Source organism: Phyllopteryx taeniolatus, chromosome 10 (genome assembly GCF_024500385.1).
Source record: "Phyllopteryx taeniolatus isolate TA_2022b chromosome 10, UOR_Ptae_1.2, whole genome shotgun sequence".
Classification (NCBI taxonomy): Eukaryota; Metazoa; Chordata; class Actinopteri; order Syngnathiformes; family Syngnathidae; genus Phyllopteryx; species Phyllopteryx taeniolatus.
The window spans coordinates 21,872,453-21,896,394 of record NC_084511.1 but is presented as its reverse complement, the minus strand read 5'-3'; the positions used below and the strand labels follow the sequence as shown (position 1 = coordinate 21,896,394).

Below are 23,942 nucleotides of genomic sequence, written 5' to 3'. Positions count from 1 at the left end.
TCTCATAGTGGTTTGTTTACTGTAATACTAGAGTGGCTCAAACTACGAGAGAAAATAGCTTTGTGTGTTTTTTCATACTTGGTCATTAAAGATAATTCTGATTCTGATATCCCACCTCTGATGGGTTCTGTGTGAAAGTCACAGGTGAAAATAATGAACGTCAGTTCTTCTGGAAACTGTGCGAAAAGTGCATCTTTTCTAAATGGAGGTGCTGCACTAGCATTCATGAATGTTATTGTTGATTTGTGCTGCTCAAGATAATAATCTTGAGGGGAAAAAAAATACATTACAGCACTGCATACCTCATGTTCTTAACAAAAAGAAACGTGAAGTAGAATATTAAAGATGGACTTTTGTCATAAGAGAGTGAACACAAGGAGTTGCTATGCTATTAACGTAAATGTCTTCAGGCGTTTTTCCTGTGAATGGGAATCATTTTCTTTAAAGAATAAAATAAAACGGCATCAGTACGCGATACTTTTTTTTTGAAAACACTCGAAGGCCAAGCCCGCGACTGAAGTGCGAGAATCGATGGCGCACAAACATTTCACAATCCAATATCCAGACGCTTGAAAAATGAGGAGGAGGAGAAAATGGCTGGGGAAGACTGAGGAAGAGGAGGAGGCGTCATGAGATGGAGGGTGATTGTTCGATCTTTGCACTCGCTTTTATTTATATTTGGCCAGTCGGCGCTTATTGTTGTTGTTGTTGTGTCAGCTTTTTACCACAAGTGAGAAAATTCTGATGGCAAACATGTCGAAGCGTGACACAGGAAATAAAGGATTAAAAAATGTTAGGGTTACAGACACTACAGAGAGGCCTACAGCCAGGGATGTTAACAATCATGATTTTATTTGAATAAAATAAAGAAAAAAAAGTTTTCAATTTAAACTAGACTTACATTTTTTCATCAGATGTTTTATTTAATTCAGCATTTATTTCAATTGAAATGTTTTCTATCAATTAAACCATGTTTATAAATTAAAATGATTTGTCTTTGTTGTAATCCATTTAATTTTCATTCAAATTATTTTTAAAATACATTTCTTATCCAGTTTATATACTGTATGTATCGGTGCAAGTTATAATAGATGGATATGTAATCCTATTTACATATTTTTGGCGGGTATTATGATGGGAAACGGTAAGCATTCTTTAGGTACTTGTAAGCATTTTTACTGGGTATTATCAATTGAAATAGGTTAGAATTTGCAGCGAATATTATCAAATGGAAATGGCAGTCTTTGATTATTTAACTTTTTTTTTCATCCCGATGAAGCTAAAATCCCACAGAAGAAAAATATAAGAGTAATAAGAAGGTTGGTTAATCTCACTAATTTCAAACATGATTGCCTGGCAATGCCTGCTCCAGGCCACATGAATTGTGTAATTAATAGCAATGTCATATTTAAATAATATTTCTTCAAGATTTGGGAGTTTTTAAGGGAATTCAATCATTTTTATTTGGCTTGATTGAGCTTGATTTCGTCAAATGATTTAAATCAAGCAACCCTTCCAGCAACAAGATCCAAGGAGCTGCGGCAATTTCTGGCAAGTAGTGGCTGTGTCCCACATTAGACAACAACCTGCCCTATGCAATACTGTTGGAAGCTTTTTCTCACTAAGAAAAACATTAAACCTGGCAAAATTTTGCAAAAAAAACCCCAAAACAAAACAAAAGCAGTACATGACAAAGGGCGTGTGTATTTGAGGTGTGTCTGATGCTAAGCTAACAGATAGGTAGCATGTTTAGTCAAGTAATGGAAGTGTTAAAAAGAAAATGTTACAACAACCGTTATGAGCACTCGTCCATTCATACAAAGACGTATTCATCCATGCACAGACTTTATCTTGTCTTTTTTCCCAGTAAGAGGCTTGTCGTACAAATCTTGTTGTAATTAGCCGCGTGTGGACTAACGACCTCCTGGACCGGGATTACGTGCCCGTCTGCGTCTAATCCTAGGGATCATGTGCCTTCTCTTCCTCATTCCTCTTCTCGACGCTCTTCCTCCCTCGCAGTCACGCGACCTCAAGCGTTTAAATGTTTTTACCACTTACGCCTTCATGTTTACATAATATTTGCATCTTGTTTCAAAATGTGGAAGTTCCTTGTATAAATTCGACTATTATTATCCTTGTTGTTTAGGAGCGGACTTCTTGGTTGAAATGTTTTGTGAAAGTTATGAGGAACTTTTAAATCTTGGCCTAACACTAAACAACCAGCCCAAACCCTAACCCCAAACACTAACTCAATAACTAAGTAACTGACCTTAACCCACTAACCCTAATACTAACACTAACCCTAATCCTAAACCATATGCCTCTAACCCAAAAACCCTAACTCTAAGCAATGATAGGGTTAGCCCAGCATTAATCCATTGACCTTCTAACCTTAAACCTTAACCCACTAAACCTAACCCACTTATCCTAACCGCAACCCTAACTCAGCCACAAACCATAATTAACCCACTTACCGTAACACTAACTAACTAACCTTAACCAATACTAACCCCAACTAACCCACAAACCCTGTATTACTTGGCCCTAAACCTAAGTGACTCATACCCCAATAACTCCAACCTCAAATAACTCTCTAACACGAATCCAAACCTACTAACCATAAACAACCAACTACACCGTAAAAAAATATTTTGGAGAGTGGTAAATATAATCCATGAAAATCCTCTAAAATTTACATTATTATTTTAGATAGGTAAAGTACCCTAAAATTTAGGGTAAACTTTACCTACACTACCTATTTGACAGTAAAAAGTGTTACCAAAAAAATTTTACTAAAATCCACCTAAAAGCCATTGGCACTACAATAAGCATCACTTGACGCGTGTATACTGCACTAAACCCATACTAGCCCCAACCCTTAAACATGAACTATTGCAGACTAAATATAAATTTTTGTCTACAAAATATTTTACTTTTTATTGTGTCTGACTCATAAAACAGATTTCAGGATGAATTGTCATTTGTAGGGAATACAAATATAATTAAAGACATTCTAAGGATCCGCGGAGAACCTGAAAATGTTTCCGGAATCTTCATGTTATGAAGGCGTGACCATGTGATCTTGAGACTATAATAAATAATAATAAACTCCTTCCAACATGAGAGCAGACATTTTTGTTTGGACAACAACTTCCTCCGGCTGTGTCGGAAACCCTTTGGGCGGAAAACCTTATTAACTTGGGATGGATCGTTGAGCTAATACGTGGCAAATAAGTGGATTAGCAGAGGGTCACTGTGGATTAGCCGCCGTCTTTTTTGTTTCATCCCGATGTCTCCCCTCCCCAAAATCCACTCGTAATCTGCTCCAAATCCCGTAAAGCAAAAGGCTGGCAGCCAAACAGGGATCCCTATCGGTCTGGCATGGTTTCACTATCGTCCCTCCCTGTTTTCACGTATTAGTATATTGGGGCGGCATGGCTCAGGTGGTAGAGTGGATGTCTACCACCCCAAAGGTTGTGGGTTTGACCCTGAGCCCCTGTGACCATGTCCGAGTCCTTGAGAAACATACTGAACCCCCAGTTGCTCATCAGACTGAACCATCAGTAGGTGAAGGTAGAAAAGTGGCATATAAAGAAAGCGCTTTTTATATTTACATGTAACGGTAAGTATGTTTAATTGGTATCACCAAATTGAAGGGTTTTGGATTCAATTAAGCGTTTTGTTTTTTTCCCATCAAACGAATAAAGTGAAATCATGGAGTGCTGCATTACACAACATGATTACCTGACAATGCCTCCCCGGGCCATGCTTGTATATCATAATAGTATCATTGTTTAAGATCTCCCTAAATATATCATAATAGTATCATTGTTTAAGAGAGATTGTTTAAGATCTCCCGGGCCATGCTTGTATATCATAATAGTATCATTGTTTAAGATCTCCCTAAATTTTGAGGTTTTTATGTTAATGAAATGATTTTTATTGGGCTTGGCTGAAATCTTTTTTTTTTTTTGTCTGTTTGATTGAATTCAAACAACCCTGTCAATAGCAACATCGAAGTAACAGAAGAAATTTCTGCCAAGTGGTGGCTGCGTCCTACACGTGACAACCATCTTCCATATGCAAGATGGGTATTCTTGAGTAAAATGGGGTAGCGTTTGTTGTGGAGATTATCAGACTTAAAATATCCATCCATCCATTTTCTGAGCCGCTTCTCCTCACTAGGGTCGCGGGCGTGCTGGAGCCTATCCCAGCTGTCATCGGGCAGGAGGCGGGGTACACCCTGAACTGGTTGCCAGCCAATCGCAGGGCACATAGAAACAAACAACCATTCGCACTCACAGTCATGCCTACGGGCAATTTAGAGTCTCCAATTAATGCATGTTTTTGGGATGTGGGAGGAAACCGGAGTGCCCGGAGAAAACCGACGCAGGCACGGGGAGAACATGCAAACTCCACACAGGCGGGGCCGGGGATTGAACCTGGATCCTCAGAACTGTGAGGCTGACGCTCTAACCAGTCGGCCCACCTGTGCCACACTTAAAATATTTTTGATTATTTTTTTATTTTTTTTCCCCCATCACATGACTAAGGCCTGGTACACACAATAATTTTTCATATCTCAAATATGTGCCCGCCGATTGGCTGGCGACCAGTTCAGGGTGTAGCCGCCAGGAGGAAAGAAATAATCCATGGGGGGACCTTCCCGATCCTGGTACTTCTTTTTTTGATGGGGACACAGGGGAAACTCAAGCTACCAGGGTGCCCAGGGAAGATCTTCCAAAGGTTCCTGCGGTGGGAAAGCCCCTCATGTATCTGCATTTTAATCCCAACTATGTGTAACCACGTTCTACAAAGTTAGATCTACCAAATCCTTAGCTTCCGAGATTGGACGAGATTGGGCGTTCTCAGGGTAGTATGGCCGTAAACCAAGAGGGTAAAAAAAAAATTTAAAAAAAAAAGATCTTCCAAATCCTTGGACTGTATCAAACAGCGTCTACAAACTAATTTATACCGTCAATCCTTTCCTTAGATTTCCCATTTCTTCCCATGCCCTGTGATTTATTTTATTGTTTTGATCAGTCTACTCCAGTTGGATTTTCCTTTGGTGTCTTGTCTGCAATCTTCTTCTACTTTGTCTGCATGCTTGTCTTTTTTAACCTGTGTCAACTTTGCATGGTATTTCTGAAGCGGTTTGTAACCGCATGTTACCTTACCTACTTAAGGTCCTGGGACTAACATTTTCCTTATCTTTCTAGAGTCTGTATGTCAAATAAATGCCATTAATCAAGTCCAGTCCCTTGCCCAAATTGTAGAAACACCATTGTACTGAGTAAAATCATAATAAAAGATACCAATGCATCGAACTGAGTTCCTGTATTTTTAGTTTGTATTTTAGTACATGATCTATGAAAAATAAAAATAAATGGTGCATGCATACTTCACTGAGAACATGTTTGCGTCAACTCTGAATCACTTTGAGCCAGAAAACAAACTGTTTAGTGTGCGATTATCTCCTGGCGTTGGACCGTCACCATCCTCCACGTGCTGTTTGCTCACTGCTCGCCCACATAAAACACCATGCGTCAAAAGCGCGTGTTACCGGGACAACCGCTCCAAGTGAAGCCCCCCCGCCCATTAAGGCAACTTCCATTCACGCCACCTCTCCTAATTGGCCGGCTGGGCCAGCGGGTTGGTAGGGGTCGCCCGGCGGATGAATGCCAAGGCGTCTGCTCAAACGTGGCCCCGCTTTCATCGCTGCTTGCCTCGGCTGAAGGCATGCCAGTGGGGCGGATCATTGGCGGGTGGGCGCTCGGGAGGACGTCGTGGAGTCTCTGCAGCGTGCCCACAAGAAGGCAGAGCGACAAGCTATCATCTGCTCTACTTCACATACAGAAAAAAGGGTGAATAAATACCTGCTGGTTTGAAAATGTACCAAAGGTGGCAGATGTTATTAAGCAACATGTGCATTGTGGCTGATTGCGGTCACTCTTTTTTTTCCTTTAGTGCCACAAGAACAACACGTTTAGTTTTGAGTGATAACTTTTAAAAGCGCTTTTTAAAGGCCACTTTGATCCCGATGGAGAGTTGGTTCAGGCAGGTCTGTCATGATGAAGGCGCACACCGGATGTCATGTGTGTATATCAGTTTGACCAGAGAAACTGTTCTCAATTGCCTTACCTGGTTAAAAAAAGAATAAATGCATAGGTTATATTTGATTACCACGCGTCCTGTCATGACGAACATGCACACCGGATTTCATGTCAATCAGAGACACCATAAGGCACTACTGGGCTATATCATTCCAGCGTTAGTCTAATATTTCTTTCCTGGAGTTCATGAGGAGCTAAACCCCATTACCACTAATGTTTGTTAATCCGAGCAAGCGAGCAGTCGCTGTCATCTGCATCGTGTTGAGTGACAGAACATTCTTGAGTAGTTTTTTTTTCCCCTTCTTTTTTTCCCAATATTGGTTTAAGAGCGCCCGTGAGCCGCTCCTTAATTAGCCAGTGCGGCGTTTAATTGGCGATGTGTGACTGGCACGCACCTTTGAGCCGCTGCTAATCCGTCAACCACCGCCCATTTTAATTGCCACTGACAACATTTGAATGGAAGTAAAGGAGCAGGCAGCTGGGAAAAGCTTTTATTTTGACACAGGAAGTCATGTTTTAAGCAGTGGGGCTACATCTCAGGATGCTCTGAACTGAAATGAAGTAACACTATCTCACTACATTTATACTTTGAGACATTTGGAAACAATAAAATGAACCACACAGGGACCATTTTGTTAGATTTCTCAAACTATAAATGTTAACTGTAACACCAAATGCAAACGCCAACACATGACGCTAATGCTAACCCCGAACACTCCTATATCCCTAACCCTTAAAGTGCCTGTAAAGTCATTTGTGTCTTTGTTCTAAATACATTAAATATGTTTGAAGGTAAGAGCTGAAAACATGCAAAGACTGAGAACAATTTAGTGCCCAATTGTTGAGATATAGCATTAAACAGTGTTTCTTCGTGTCAGTTGTCTGGATTTTTTGAGTGGGGCTAAAATGGGGGCGTGCTGACACAACCAGGGAACGGCATGAGTCAGCCCTCCCCCACTATATAAGCGCAGTCTGTGGCTATTGTTACTCAGTAATAATATTTTGGCCCAATTCTACCACTACATCATGTAGTTAGCCTGTAACTCCTATTGTTGACCATAAAACCCAACACTAACGCTAACCCCTAAGCCCTAATACTAAACCCAAATTCTAACACTAACTCTACCCCCATGCTAACGTTAACTATAATGCTAACTGTAATCGCTGACTCTTAAACTTAGCATGAATGCTAAACCCGAATGCTAACCCTAAATGCTAATGCTCAACTCACTTGAACTTTATTTATTGAGCACTTTGAAAACTACAGCTGCATATCAAATGCTGAACATGTAAAAAATCCAAGATAAAAACAGCTAAACATAGAACAATTAAAACAAATAAATAGCAATGTTAAAAACAATAAAACACTAAAACAGTGCAGTCAGATGCTAAGTTAAAAGCAAAGAATAAAAATGGGTTATCTAACGCTAACACTTAAAGCTAACCCTAACCCCTAATGCTAAGTATCACTATATCTCCTATTTCTAAACCTAAACCCCAACACTGATGCTAACCCTAAAGAGCTAATGCTAACCCTAAATGCTAATGCTAACACTAATGCTAACCCTTAATGTTAACCCTAACGCTAACGCCTAATGCTAGCTCCAAGCGCAAATGCTAATGCGAACCCAACCCAAAAACTAACTCTAACCCCTATGGCTTTACCCTAAACCCTAATACTAACCTTAACCTCTAACGCTAATTGTAACCGTAACCCCTATGGGATAATGCCTAACCCTAACACTAACGTTAACGATTTTTTTTTTTTTTAGCTTTCTCTAGTCAAGTCTCTTACAGAGGAAACTGACATTCCATGTCGGCGCCACTAAGCGCACTTATTTTCTATTTGAAGTGTAACTCTTTGGCATGCGTACATGTGTGTGTGCGTGTCAGGTGACTTTCCACAGATGATTAACCCCATCAAAAAGCACACCACCACCACCAGTGAGTGTCTTGTTTCCATGGCGACGCATCTCCACTGAGGACAGCAGCGGGTCAGCACGAAAACAAAGTTTGAAACACCAGAAAGACAATCTCCCAAGCCCCCCCCAACTCTTCCAACATACACACATGTTCACATCTGTTTACATACCCCACTGACATCACACACACGCCATCCTGCATTCATTAGCTCCAATGATGCCGCGCTAACCTAGCGACCAGACCTGTGGCTAATCCCCTGCTGCGTCCACGCTCTCATTGGATGCCTTCCCAGGTGTCCCCCCGACCTTTCGACACCCCCCGCCGGTCGTCCATCTGCGGCGTAGACATCGTCAGAATTCACCGGGAACAGCTGCTGGGCCGGGACCCAAGCCAGGACCTGGCAGGTAGCGGCTCTGGGCCACACGCTTTTAGCTCATGACGGCACGTGCCGCTAACCTCCATCTTTGCCATTAGCAGTAGAAAGGTACCGTTGTTATTATTGATTTTTCGCATGGCCTCTAAAAGACACCTATTTCCCCTTTTTACGCAGTGTATCACTGAGTGGGTACAGACAGCATCACACAGTCAGGCTTGAAACCCTAATTTGAAACCCTAATTTGAAGCCCTACATTGAAAAACAAACCCTTGCTTGAAAACCTATTTTGAAACCCAAACCATGTCCTGAAACTCTAATATTGAACCCTATCCCTTGCTTGAAATCCTCGCTGGAAACTGACATTTCAAACCATAACTCTGCTTTGAAACCCTAATTTCGATCTCTGCCCTAAAACCCCAACTGGAAGCAATAACACTCGCTTGAAACCCTAAGCCTAGTTTAAAACCCCAACTGAAAACCTTAACCCTGGTATGAAACCCTAAGCCTAATTTAAAACTTTGACTAGAAATCCTAACCCTGACTTGAAACCCTACAATAAACCACAAAAATGTCTTGCAAATCATACTTTAAAACACATACCCCTGGCTTGAAACCCTACCAAAAATTTGAAACCGTACTTTGAAACTTTAACAATGACTTGGAAACCTCATTTTATACCCTAGTTTGAAACCCAAATTTGAAACCCTAACCTTGTCTTAACCCCTAATTTTGCTTGAAATCATAATCTAGGCTTGAAACACGAACATAAAGCCTAACCTTGGCTTGAATCCTTCATTTGGAACCTTAATTCAGGTTTGAAACCCTAATTTAAAATCCTAACTTCAAACCTTCAAATCGTGACTTTAATCCCTTACCCTGTCTTGAAACTAAAGCTCGACCGATTAATTGGCCGGCCAATTTCATCGGTTGATATTAGCCCTTTTCAAAATTGGTAAAAATCGGCCTATTTTATTTTTTTTTTATGACTGTTTGAATGTCATTATCCTATCTTATGTGGCAATGTGTTAATGTGTAAAATAAATAAATTGGCCGATTTTTCTCTCTGTTGTAAAGTTAACAAATATTAAAAGGACAAAGTATTGTAAAATTGTCAAATATTCTGCCTGTAATTCATATCTATAGTTATAGCGTTAAGGGTCCACAAAAATAAGTTCCATCCATCAATTTTATTAATTACATATTTTTTTAAATAAATTGACCAATTAATTAGTTACTGGAATTTTATTCTGCCTAATATCAGAATCGGCATCTGCCTAAAAAAAAATCCCTACTTACCCTAATAACCACCCTACCACAAAAGCAGTGATGCTGCAGCGCTGTGTGAACACATAAACACAAAAGCACCAATATCCTACTTTGCTGTGTTCAGTGTAAAAGGCCACGGCAGATAAACAGCATAACCCTACTTCTGTGATACGGCAATTTTTGCTTGAAAAGACGCTAAGAACAGAACGCTTAAGCTGCTCCCTGTGTGTGTTGAGCGTCCAGGGCAGATAAGCTGAAATAAACAACAGATCTGGAAAAATAAATCCACCTCCCTCTCTTTCTCTCTGCCTCCAGGGGGGACGAGCGAGGGCATTAGGAAGAGCTCCCCGCAAAGCTCCTCCACATCACAGCAAGCGATCACTCTGCCACACAAATAGCAAACACAGAGAAACAGCTCACTTCCACGGGGAGGAATCACCTCTCCTATCAGTGCGCACGCCGCTTTTATCTGCTGGCTAATGAGCATCTCACACATACACCTACATATACACACACACACTCATCCGGCAGTTTCGTCAGACCATCTCTCAGCGAGTGTCCCACTTCCAAAAGCGTGGCCGTCCGCTTTCATGGTTACGCAACGCCGCAGCCAGCGTGAGCGTTGTTCAGCCTGGAAAGCCTTTGAACACGCAGCGTGCAGCGCTAGCTTAACACTACAAGCTCTAATGACTGCATGTGTGTGTGTGTGTGTGTGTGTGCATGCCATTATTAGTCAGTAAGTGATTTTTTTGCAAAGTAAGCATCTGCCAGAGGAGGAAATGTTGGTCTGATGCACGAGCTAGTCACGATAAAGCACGCTAAGCCCCACTACTGCTACTGTACTTTGTGAAAATGTCTCCACAACACTTTAACTCACTATACTATCTAAGAAAACAACATGTACTCTATGTATATATTTTAGAGTATATAAAAAAAAAAATGGTATAAATATCGACCTGCAAAATAGTCAATATGTGACCCCACACCAACCTGTGACATCCTCAATCTGTGACACCTTCAATCTGCTGCATCGTCATTATGAACCGAAAACGTCATCAGCAGCAACATGTGATTTCATCAACATGTCACATCATCAACCAGTGACTTCTGGTCAAATGTCTTTTGCAGAGCCGGCGAATTATGACATTAAAGCCCATCAGCCGATCAGCATAAAATGCTAATTATCGGCCTATACCGATCAAGCCGATAAGATTGGTGTAAAGTCTACATTTTAGTATTGTTGGTGTCAAATCTGAGCTGCGTGCTGAGAAGGAGCATCATTGTTGCGACAAGAGTCCGTGGCGGTGGCTCCGCCTCAAACGCACTCGACATGAAGATCTCCTCACTTGCATCTCTGCGTACTCTAAAAGCTCTCGTAATGGACGGTAATGCCGCTGGCTATGCGCCGCTAATGTGTCCACTTCCTGTCGGTGACGAGTGCATGTGGCGGGAGAGAGCATCAGGATGATGACGATGATGATGATAATGATGATAAAGATGGTATAGGGGCTTGCAATGAGGTTTGCTGAGAGCTAGAAAGCAAAGTTGAGCTCGCGACAGGAGGCACAAAATGGAGGCCTGACGGGAGTGTGTGTGTGTTTGTGTGTGTGTGTGTGTGTAAGTGTGCTCGCACACACTTATCTGCTGCCCGCATCAGCCGGAGTGAGATTTTCTATCTGCTCTCTTCATCATCCTCACTTTGTTCCTATCCTCTGCACATCAAAGCGCACACACACAAACACTGCCTCACACACATACAAAATCCCACTCACACACACACACATACACACACTTTCGCCAGTGGTGTGCAAAGCTCGAGTGCTGCCCAGGGCACAGAGATGTATTTTATGCCCCGGGAACCAATGGAACCTGTTTCGATTGGTGATAGCTGGTTCGCTCCCTCTTTGCACACAACTGGCTATCACTCACACAAACATACACTCACAAAACCACACGTCACAACTCAAAAGCACTCTCACTCACACAAGCACATACACTTAGGCACAATCTCACACACAGCTCTCTCTCACACACACACCCACACACACATGCACACACACTGACAAACACAATCTCTCACACACACATAAACATACTCGCTTAAAGACATGTTCTCAAACGCCCGCTCTCACTTAAACACGCACTCTCTCACACTCATTAACACTACCCTACACACACTCTTACAAACACAATTTCACACACAGACACTCTCACACACACATTTTACCACACATTAAAACATTACCACTCACATCTACATTCACACACACAATCTCACGCACACACAGATACACTCTCTCATTCAGACACAAGTTTGTTTTCCCTCATCTTAACACACATCCATTTAGACTCTTGCAAAACATACACGCTTACTTTACACATACACACTCACAAACTATCATATTATTACACACACAAACACACTGAAGAACACAACTCTTACACACAAAGACAATCTCTCACATTCACAAATTCTCACACACGTACACACGATCTTTCACACACATTTTTTTTATCTCTTCATAACACACACTCATTACTCACTCACTCACAAAACACAATGACCCACACAAACACTCGCACACTCACAAGTACATTTACCCTCTACACGCAAGCACGCACACAAAACCAAGTGACTTCATGCAGCGTGTCTCAAGTGGATGTTAAATGTAATGTAATACTTTCCTTTGTGGATTTTGAAACAAAAATGTTAGATAGTTTTTATTAAGACACCTGGGAACTCTTTGAACTTGTCAATAAAGTTTTGATTTTAAGGATATGTCTTTATGTCTCCAAAGTGTTCTGTAAATTGACTGTCTGTTGTACTAGAGCGGCTCCAACTACCGGAGACAAATTCCTTGTGTGTTTTGGACATACTTGGCAAATAAAGATGATTCTGATTCTGATTCTGATTCTGATATGTTGTTAGTGTAGTTTTTCACTTAGTATGAGGCTAATGCGTGCGTATGTACACGCAGTGGGGTCGAGCACTTCGGCAGATGGACGCACTTCCTCTCCAACGACACGCGACCCGAGCAGAGCGATCACCGGTGCGCTTAATGCTCCTCGGCAGATTACGGTGATATCGCGTAGTAATCTGGATTTAATCCAGATATAATCCACGGCCTCCAGTGACATGTGAGCGTGCTTCTCAATGCTACCACGCTAAACAAAAAAGAAAGATGTAGTAGTGCTGTTGTCTCGTTGCTGTTGCCAAGGCAACCAATCACACCAGCATCCAATTAATATGCGCAACACATAAAATGGTCTTTCAGGCAAATTGGACTCATTTTAGTCCTCATTCTCTTCAATATGATGGACATTACATATTATATTTACTTAACTGCAGAACCTTTTTACAGAAATGCATTTTTGGTGGTGGTAATATTAAACTTTTAGCGGGTATTACAATTGGTGTCAAGTGAAAGTGGTGCTAAAAATAAAACAAAAACGCCCTATTATGCTGATTTACCATGTAATTGTTAACCAAAACTGTAACACCTATCAAGCCTGAAAGGTTCAGGTGTGTGTGTGTGTGTGTGTGTGTGTGTGCGTGTAGGTGTGTGTTTGAGTGAGAGATTGACCCGTGTGTGAGTGTGTGTCTGTGTGTGAGTGTAGTCAATAAAAGCAAAGTGTGAACATCAGCATCACATTTGAAAATTAGCATCGAACTTAAAATAACATGTAATTGTCCAATGAGGTTACTTTTATTATTGAGTAAATTTGCATTGATTATTGCTGCTTTAACACGCACACACAGATAATTCTAAAAAGTACAATTAAACTAGCGGACGTGTCCTATACAATATTTCGACTTTAATGCATGAATTTGCTGAATTAGCTTTGACCCATATGAGATGATGACTTTTTAAGGCAGAACGTCTTCTTAAAAAGTATTTTATTACAATACAAAACCAAACAGGAAGAGAGTCCAATCCCTCTCGAGAGGATTGGTACCAGAGCCCAAGCTGTGTGTGGAGGCGAGTCCGACTATAACTAGTCGGAACTTCTCGACCTCACACACCAGCTCGGGCTCCTTCCCTGCCAGAGAGGTGAATTTCCACGTCCCTAGAGCCAGCTTCTGTAGCCGGGGATCGGATCGCCAAGGTCCCTGCCTTCGGCCACCGCCCAGCTCGCACTGCAACCGACCCTTATGGCCCCTCCCACAGGTAGTGAGCCCATGGGAAGGGGGACCCATGTTACCCTTTCGGGATGTGCCCGGCCGGGCTCCATGGGTGCAGGCCCGGCCACCAGGCGCTCGCCTTCGAGCCCCACCTCCAGGCCTGGCTCCAGAGGGGGGCCCCGGTGACCTGCGTCCGGGCAAGGTAAACCTAGATCCATTAATAGTTTTCATCATAGGGGTCTTCCACTCTGGAGTTGCCCACAGTGAGAGGCGCCGAGCAGGTGTGGGTATACTTATTGCCCCCCGGCTCGGCGCCTGTACATTGGGGTTCACCCCTGTGGACGAGAGGGTAGCCTCCCTCCGCCTTCGGGTGGGGGGATGGGTCCTGTTGTTTGTGCCTATGCACCATACAGCAATTCAGAGTACCCACCCTTTTTGGAGTCCTTGGAGGGGGGTCCTGGAGAGCGCTCCCGCTGGGGACTACGTCGTTCTGCTGGGGGACTTCAATGCTCACGTGGGCAATGACAGTGAGACCTGGAAGGGCGTGATTGGGAGGAACGGCCCCCCGATCAGAACCCGAGCGGTCTTCTGTTATTGGACTTCTGTGCTCATCACAGATTGTACATAACGAACATCATGTTCAGGCATAAGGGTGTCCACACGTGCACTTGGCACCAGGACACCGTAGGTCGCAGTTCGATGATCGACTTTGTGGTCGTGTCATCGGCCGCATGTCTTGGACACTTGGGTGAAGAGAGGGGTGGAGCTGTCAACTGATCACCCCCTGGTGGTGAGTTGGCTCCAATGGTGGGGGAAGATGCCGGTCCGACGTGGCAGGCCCAAACGTATTGTGATGGTCTGCTGGGAATGTCTGGCTGAATCGCCTGTCAGAAGGACTTTCAACTCCCACCTCCGACAGAACTTTGCTCATGTTCCGGGGGAGGCGGGGGACATCGAGTCCGAGTGGACCATGTTCCGCGCCTGTGGCCGTAAGATGGTCGGTGCCTGTCGTGGCGGAAATCCCCGAACCCGTGGCCTCAGTATTGCATCTCTGCTTTTTGCAGGTGATGTGGTTCTGTTGGCTTCATCAAGCCGTGACCTCCAACTCTCACTGGAGCAGTTCGCAGCTGAGTGTGAAGCGGCTGGGATGAGAATCAGCACCTCCAAATCTGAGACCATGCTCCTCAGTCTCCGACTGAGGGTGGCGTGCCCTCTCCAGGTCAGGGATGAGATCATGCCCCAAGTGGAGGAGTTCAAGTATGTTGGGGTCTTGTTCACGAGTGAGGGAAGAATGGAACGGGAGATCGACAGGCGGATCGGTGCAGCGTCTGCAGTGATGCGGACTTTGTATCGATCCGTTGTGGTAAAGAAGGAGCTAAGCTGAAAGGCGAAGCTCTCGATTTACCGGTCGACCTACGTTTCTACCCTCACCTATGGTCACGAGCTGTGGGTCGTGACCGAAAGAACAAGATCTCGGATACAAGCAGCCGAAATGAGTTTCCTCCGCAGGGTGTCCGTGCTCTCCCTTAGAGATAGGGTGAGAAGCTCGGTCATCCGGGAGGATCTCACAGTAGAGCCGCTGCTCCTCCACATCGAGAGGAGCCAGATGAGGTGGCTGGGGCATCTGATTCGGATGCCTCCTGGACGCCTCCCTGGTGAGGTCTTCCAGGCACGAGAGGGAAGTCTGGGCGTCCCTGCTAAAGCTACTGTCCCCGCGACCCGACCTCGGATAAGAGGTAGAAAATGGATGGATGGACAAAACCAAACAAAGACTTCCAGTCTAAAGTGATTGACCACCAGGACAATAACTCAACTGTGAACCAATTACAGTAAACTTATAACTAAGCCTAATTAAGTTGACACTATAGGGCTCTTAAGCATCGCAAAGTTACTTCCAGTTAGACACTCTTAATTTCACTATTAGAAGACATCAAAATAGTTGTATGTTGATGCTTTTTGTTTTAAAATTTTACCAATCACAGAAAGAGATTAAGAAAAACAAAAAAACAAAACAAAGCACATCAAGTCACATATCAAATCAAAGCCCGTAACGAAGGTTTTGTAGATCTGCAATTAGATTGGCAATACGCCCTCGTATGAATGAAAAAAAAAAGGCTTTCATTCTTCAACATCTCGCCAATTACACAACAAAGAGATTCAGTAACAAGGTGAGAAAAAAAATTGACAAACAACAAACCAAATTGAGTCGTATATTAATCCGTCTATGGAGAACACTTTCTAAATCTGCAATTCTTTTTACGATAGTATGGCGATGCAATGACCTAAAAATGTCACCTATCAGAAAATTGATTCAGTTTAAAGGTCTAAAATGTACAACCGAAAAAACACAGTCACATTTCAAATTAAGGCTTTCTCGATTTAGAATGAAATGCAGTAATATATCAAATCCAAGGCCGCGACGAAGGCTTTCCAGATCTGCAATTATGTCTGCGATATATCCTTCGATGATGATAAAATTATCAAAAAAACTTGTATTTTGCCCAAATACGTCACCAATCACACAAAATCACACTTTCTCGATCTGCAACTATTTTGGCAGTAGGCCTTTGTATGATGACGAAATGAGCAAAAAACATGTATATTTTGCTCCCGTACGTCACTATTCACACAATGAGAGTTTCAGTAACAAGGTAAAAATAATGACAAAAAACAAACCACATTGTGTCGTAGTATATCAAATCAAAGCCTGTGACGAATGCTTTCTAGATATGCTGTTATTTTTACAATATACCCTGGTATATTGAGGAAATGATCAAAATACTTTACTATTTTGCTTGAATATGTCACCAATCACACAATAGAGATCCAGTAACAACGTAAAACCAACAAACAAAATGGAGTCACATAACAAATTAAGGGACGTGACGAAGGCTTTCTTGATCTGCAATTATTTTGACAATATTTTTTTGCCTGTTAGCGTTCCAAGTCGCCACATTTAACAGGGCACGCACACAAAGCAAGCTGACACGTTGTTGTCGGGCTGATAAAAACATTAACGAGCGCAAACCCAATTCCAGTTTCCCCGACGATGCTCCCCCTGTGGATCCTTAAGTGGAGCTGATGGAAGGTTGGACCGGCCGTCATTTGCATAATTGTGATGTTAATGCGCTGAGCCGTGGGACTTGATTATGTTGCATATTGATTGTGTTGCGCGGGAATGTCGGGAATCCGATTAGACGACGGGATTCCCGCCATCTGCCGTCGTAAACATCGTCAAATGATGCGGCGAGGATGAAAAAGGAGACTCACCGTTCTCGGGGTGCTCCATCTCGCCGATGCTGCCGTCGGGTGTGGTGCGTTCGTAGTGGTCCTCGGGCAGTGCCAGCGGGCCGATCCGAGGCCCGGAGGAAGACTTGGAGCTGACCGTCTCCGACTCGTCCAGTCCGCTGTCGTAGTAGCTGTGCTGGGACGCGTCCTGCAGGTCCGGCGCCTGGTTGGCCGTGGAGAAGGTTACCCGGCGATGCGGCTGCTGGGAAGGAGATGAGACATTGTTACATTATTAACGACATCATAAACGATGTCAAAAGAAATTGACAAATGGCAAACCACATCAAGTCACATATCATATTGAAGGCCGTGTCGAAAGCTTTCAAGGTCTAAGATTATTTTGGTGATATGCCCTTGTAAAATGATGCATTGACCAAAAAACAACAAAGTGTCCATATTCAATAACCAAGTACAAAATCTGCAAAACACAAACCACATCCAATCATGTCAAATTAAAAGTTGCGACGAAAGCTTTCTTGATGTGCAATTAGTGCAATTTTTCGCCTAAAAACATGACCAACAAGTGTCGGGATTTAGTAACATTGTCAATAACTAACAAACGACAAACCCCATTGAGTCATATAGCCTATAGGGCTGCACAAATATTCCTTAAATGATAATAACGATTATTTTGATCAATATTGTAGTAATCATTATTAATCACAAATATTTATCATGTTAGGTAAAACGGCAGCACGATGGTTGACTGGTTAGAATGTCTACCTCATAGTTCTGAGGACCAGGGTTCAATCGCCTGCCCCGCCTGTGTGGAGTTTGCATGTTCTCCCCGTACCTGCGTGGGTTTTCTCCGGGCACTCCGGTTTCCTCCCACATCCCAAAAACATGCATGGTAGGTTGATTGAAGACTCTAAATTGCCCGTAGGTGTGAATGTGATTGCGAATGGTTGTTTGTTTCTATGTGCGCTGCGATTTGCTGGCAACCAGTTCAGGGTGTACCCCGCCTCCAGCCCGATGATAGCTGGGATAGGCTCCAGCGCTCCCGCGACCCTTGTGAGGATAAGCGGCTTGGAAAATGGATGGCTGGATGTTAGGTAAAACATCTGTGTTTTTATTACACTAATTTTCAACATGCGGCATGGTGGCCGACTGGTTAGAGCGTCCCCGGCCCCGCCTGTGTGAAGTTTGCATGTTCTCCCCGTGTCTGCGTGGGTTTTCTCCGGGCACTCCGGTTTCCTCCCACATCCCAAAAACATGCATTAATTGGAGACTCTAAATTGCCTGTAGGTGTGACTGTGAGTGCGACTGGTTGTTTGTTTGTATGTGCCCTGCGATTGGCTGGCAACCAGTTCAGTGTGTACCCCGCCTCCTGCCCGATGACAGGTGGGATAGGCTCCAGCACGCCCGCGACCCTAGTGAGGAGAAGCGGCTCAGAAAATGGATGGATGGATGGATGGATAATTTTCAACATGGCACAGTGTACGACTGGTTAGCACAGCCGCCTCACAGTTCTGAGGACCGCGGTTGAAATCCCGGCCCCGCCTGTGTGGAGTTTGCATGTTCTCCCCGTGCCTGCGTGGGTCTTCTCCGGGTACTCCGGTTTCCTCCCACATCCCAAAAAAACATGCATGGTAGGTTAATTGAAGAGTCTAAATTGCCCGTAGGTGTGAATGTGGCTGCGAATGGTTGCTTGTTTATATGTGCCCTGCGATTGGCTGGCAACCAGTTCAGGGTGTACCCCGCCTCTCGCCCAAAGTTGGCTGGGATAGGCTCCAGCACGCCTGCGACCCCAGTGAGGATAAGCGGAACGGAAGATGAATGAAGGAATGAATAATTTTCAACATACAATATGTAAAATGTTCAATGCAAAATGAAACAAACTAAGAATAAATGATCGATCATAAAACATAAAATTTACACAAGCATTTTAAATTTACAAAGGGATAACCGAATCTGTGAAACTGAATGGAAGCAATTTCATCTTATACAGAAATGGCGGCCGCATTAGGCTTCAAGCACTGAGTATTAATTTGAAAATTCCCATCGATACAGTGAAAAGTCACGACAGGTATGGCCCCATTGTTCTGCTTAACAACAGGTCAGTCGTGGTTGCAAAGAACTCGACAGTTGTGATTTCCCTCTTTATTTCCCTGACATTTTTTATACAGTATAGGTAATGCCACTTTGGAGAATTACTTGCGTAAGGGGAACACATATGCAGTATTTCTTGTCCAGTGTTTTGACCATTTTTCTGACATTTTCAGATGATTGCACAGATTAGTTGTGTTACCCTGCTGCACTCTTTACATGATTTCTTCTTTAACATCACTTGCCTTAAATCAAAAAATGTCCAGACAACAGATGTTGATCCCGTTCAAAAAACTAGCTCCTCACGATGACGCTCCTCATTTCCAATTTTTGCTGTACTTTCTTCTGTTGACACGACTCTCTTTAATCATTCTACCGAGTGACTTTAAGCTCCTGCTTCAGGGTGCACTGCCTTGTTATTTAGCCAGCTTAATAAAGCCTTAACGATGCGTTCGCCCCCTGGTGGTTGGCTGACTACTGGTTGAGAAAGTGCTTCATTAGGTATGCAGCAAAGCCTGCGTTTTAAAATGTAAATGTCATTGTCAGGTTAATTTAATTGTGGCAGTTAAAATCGTGATCACGATTAAAATTCGATTAATTGTGCTGAGGGAAGGTTGGGTTTTTCTTGGGTCTTGAAAATGTCGTACCTGCTTAGTAAAGATATGTTTACTCCAGTCAAAAACAACAAAGGAAATTGAACAAAGTTTAAAACTATATCGGAGTTTGTGAAAATATATAACGACACAACTAGCGAATAGGCGTCCATGCAGATACCCGACAGGGACAATTTTGTCTGTCCGGCTATCAATCAATGCGTGTAACAGTCGACTTAAAACATGCCAAAATGCAACACGGTGACTCCAAGTCTTACCCGCCACCTTTTAGTTGGCAAAGCGGAGTTAATTTGGAGTTTAAATGTCATCTGAAGGCGACGAGCTAGTTTGCATAAAAGCAGCAGGCTGAAAACAAACTTTGACGCTTCATTGACTTTGTCTTTGTGGAGGAGGAGGAAGCTGTCTGACTTGATGCTTTTATAATTAAAATACAATTAGCTGTCCATGTAGCGCTGCAGGACACACATGCGCACTGAGCCAGATACACACACATGCACAAATGAGCACACACACGCACCTGAATGGGGCTAGGCAGATAAACAGTAGCATCCTCGGCTGGCCAGATACTTGGTAACTATGGAAACTAGTGTCATCCTCGTCAGGACCCTGAAACGTTTCAAACAGCACCAAAACGTCTTTTGTCGCTTTGTATTTTTGTTGAAATGGCCACTGTCTGCAGTCCAGGACCTTTGTTGGAAGTTGTGGTGAGCGGAATCAAACCGGCGGTACCAACAAGCGGTCGCCAACTGTGACACCTCTGAGGATTTGGTGCGAGATGTTTAGTAATAAAAAAAAATAATAATAAAAATAAAATAAAAATGAAAAAAAAGAGTAACAAATGTTCAGTAACAAATGTCAAATAATGTTGACATGACAAATTAACAAAATGTTGGGTAACAGGTGGAGAGTACCAAATATTCACAAACAAATGTTAGATAATAAATGTTTGGTAACAAATGTTCACTAACAAATGTCGAATAACTAAATTTCCGTAACAAATGGTCAGTGAGTAAAAATTGTAGAGGTAAAAATTTAAATGTACAAATTTTGATTAGCAGGTGTAGAGTTAAAAAATATAGTTTAGTAACAAATATCAATAAAAACAATTCAAGTATCAAATGTAGAGTAACAACTGTTTGTTACAAATGTCAACGTACAAATGTCGAGTAATGTTGAGTACCACTTCCCTTTCGTCGCCTTCACAACCCCCCCTTCAACTCCATCACAACAGGAAACAAACCCAAACCCCTTTGGTGGCAGTTCGGCGCCCCGACACATACACACACACACACACACAAACACACACACACACAAACGCAGGCATGTTAGTGGCGGATTTGGATGTGTTGCAGCCTGTTATTAATAAACACTTCCCATTTCCTGCTTCCTACTGTGGGATAGAAATCAGCGCTTGGATATAAACAGCAAGACAGAAAGAACCGGAACTCAGATGCACAAATCATGAGGATTCCTCACCCGCCTCTATCTCTCACACATACACACACCAGTGGCGGGCAGTAACTAAGTACAAATACATCATTGCGGTACTTTTATACATTTTTCAGGTTTCTGTGCTCTACCTGGCGGAAAAAAGGACTAGATGCCGGTAAAGGACTACATTTGTCAATTTAACTTCCTCAGCAAATACCAGAGGACACTTTCCTGCCCATAAATTGTGAATAAGCGAATGCCAAACGGTGAATATGTGGGGTTCACTCTGCATCTACTTTTCCTGGAGTTTTTTTGTTTTTTTTTGTTTTGTTTTTTTACACAAGCACCTGAACTTCTTTAGTACAGAGTGTGAGTACGTACTTGTGTCCCCCCCCAACCCCACACATGCACACACACACACACATGCACACCGTGACAAATCCTTCTTTGTTTTTGTCCTTTTGTACTTGTGCGCCAGCGTGTGTTTGTTTGCTGTAAATAGAATAAGTCATCTCAGCTATCTGCAGCATCTCAGCGCCGAGCTAAACAACGTCAGAAAAAAAAAACCCTCAACCTCACAGTCACCCCGGGAAGCATTCCTCTACGCCCCCTTTTGCAGGACGCCCACTCGCGCCTCTATGTTAGTCTGCAACGTAGCACGTGCTCGCTGCTATGACCAAACAAACAGTTGGTGAATTCACTAAGCAATTCCCAAGTCTGGCTGCACTGGTGGCTCTCTCTACTGGTATGTGAAAGAATCAATGCCAAACTCCAGGTCAATTGTATTTAACTTTTAAATTCAATACATTTGCATTTAATCTCTAAGAAATGTGTTTTTAATCATTTATTGAGGTACTATTCTTATTTCACTTTAATGTGCAATACATTTTAAATAAATCATTATTCGAATAGTTTTTTTTTCTATATTCAAGCTTGTTGTTAACGTTAAAACTAGATATGATTTTTAGAAATAAAACGATGAAAACTTGGGCTTACTACGCAACAGTATTTAAGTTTTGATAACTATGGTGGTACTTTGAGTTTTTGGGGGGTTTTTTTGGTGGTATTTAGAGAAAAAATAAAATTAAGAACCACTGCACTAAGCGATTATGGGTAATAATATTTGAGTTAATTTTGTTCAGCATTGTTCAATTAAAAGGTATTTATTAATTTTGTATGGATTTATTTTTTATTCATTTTTGTTGATTTATTGTAATTAATTAAAAACAAACTAAAAAACTAACAAACACATTTACATAAAAAATAAGTATTGTTTGTGCCATTTTTGGGGTGGAGTGCAGTGAGATTTTTCTGACATAAAATATTGGTTTCAGTTCAATAAACATTAGGAAACATTGGCCTAGACTCGCGGGAATGACACTTAGCCTAGCTCAACTTAACCTAGCCTAGCAGGAGGAAACCGTAGCTCAGTTTAGACTAGCCTACCAGGAATAACACGTAGCCTAGCTTAGTTTAGCCTTGCCTTGACAAACAGGAGCTACATTTAAAGTCAAGTTGATGTAAGTTAATGCTGGGGGAAACGCAGTTTCTAAGCTTGCTTGGCATCAGGAGAAGTAAAGCAAATCCCAAAAGGGGGTGGGGGGCGGGGGGACAATAATGTTTTGCTTTAAGCAAAAGAGGAAAGAAATTCAGTTAAAATGGGGAATCGGATTTTTGTGAAAGCAAGTGGTGGGTGCCTCCATTTTGACTCGGAAAAACGCCATATTTCTACACACACGAGAGAGGCTAGAATGACTGCGTGAAGACTTGAGAAGGAAGAGGAAGTGCAGGAGGAGGAAAAAGAAGTAGTGGTGGAGGAACAGGAGGAGTAAGAATAAGTGGTGGAGGTGGCCCGCTGATGATTAAAACGCAGTCGCGAGAGGAGAAACGTACGACGCCTCGCCGGCTGTTTGTCAGCCGAGCCACAAAGCAGGAGATAACGCACCGGCTGTGTGTGTGTGTGTCAGCTCCTCATTACCTCTGCGTGGGAGATAAGAGTGTGTGAGGCTGCATTGTGCATGCTTATAAAAGTGTGTGCTTATCAAGTATGCATGTGCACACACCAACTCGCATACACAGACAGACACACACACACACACACAAACAGGCGGCCTACGTCAAGCGCTGCGACATCCCATAATTCCACAAACAGCGCCACATCAGTCCAAGTGCAGGATGAATAAGGAGGAAACACAAATGAAGAATGTGAGTGAGTGAGTGAGTGAGTGAGTGAGTGAGTGAGTGAGAGCACGTCTGAGTGTGTGCTGTCAGAAGGTGGTTGAGTGTGTGTGTGTGTGTGTGTGTGTGTGTGTGTGAGCTGTACACCAGATTGAGGCCGATCGCAGAATCAAACTCTTCTGGGAGATGCCTATTTTGGACTATGCAGATGTGTCCATGTTATTCCAGCATGTTCTCTGACTTATGAAGGCACTCGTAAGAAGGCCACAGACGTTAGTGCCAGTAGGGGGCGTCACCAGTCTGTCTGTCTGTTAGAATTTGATAGCAATTGGACAAATTCTCTTGAAGTTTGTCTTTGAATGATCCGTGGATAAAGGCAAAATGAGCCTAAAATGTTTCAAACCAAAATGTCGGACTTCCTATGTCTTTTCATCCATGCTTGTTGAGACTTTTTTGTGAGTCTACTAATGAGGCACAAATTTGATGTTGCTAAGTGAAACAGGCTTTTGTGGCTGAATTTTCTAACTTCATTTTGATAGTAATTAGTAAAAATTAGTTGGGTCTGAACTAGTTGTGCCCCCTGC

General features: G+C 42.8%; 1 protein-coding gene across 6 annotated transcripts in view; it reads right to left on the bottom strand.

Moving 5' to 3' along the window:
* LOC133484313 (protocadherin-1-like) overlaps nucleotides 1-23,942 on the bottom strand; it is a 144,679-nt gene that overhangs the window by 50,933 nt on the left and 69,804 nt on the right. For 2 of the 6 annotated variants that reach the window (XM_061786626.1, XM_061786632.1), the window contains exon 4: nucleotides 17,072-17,291. In XM_061786626.1, the coding sequence (XP_061642610.1) occupies nucleotides 17,072-17,291 (220 nt within the window). Of the gene's footprint in view, nucleotides 1-5,322; nucleotides 5,845-17,071; nucleotides 17,292-23,942 lie in introns of those variants that run through there. The other 4 variants (XM_061786628.1, XM_061786629.1, XM_061786631.1 and 1 more) reach the window with 4 other exon arrangements.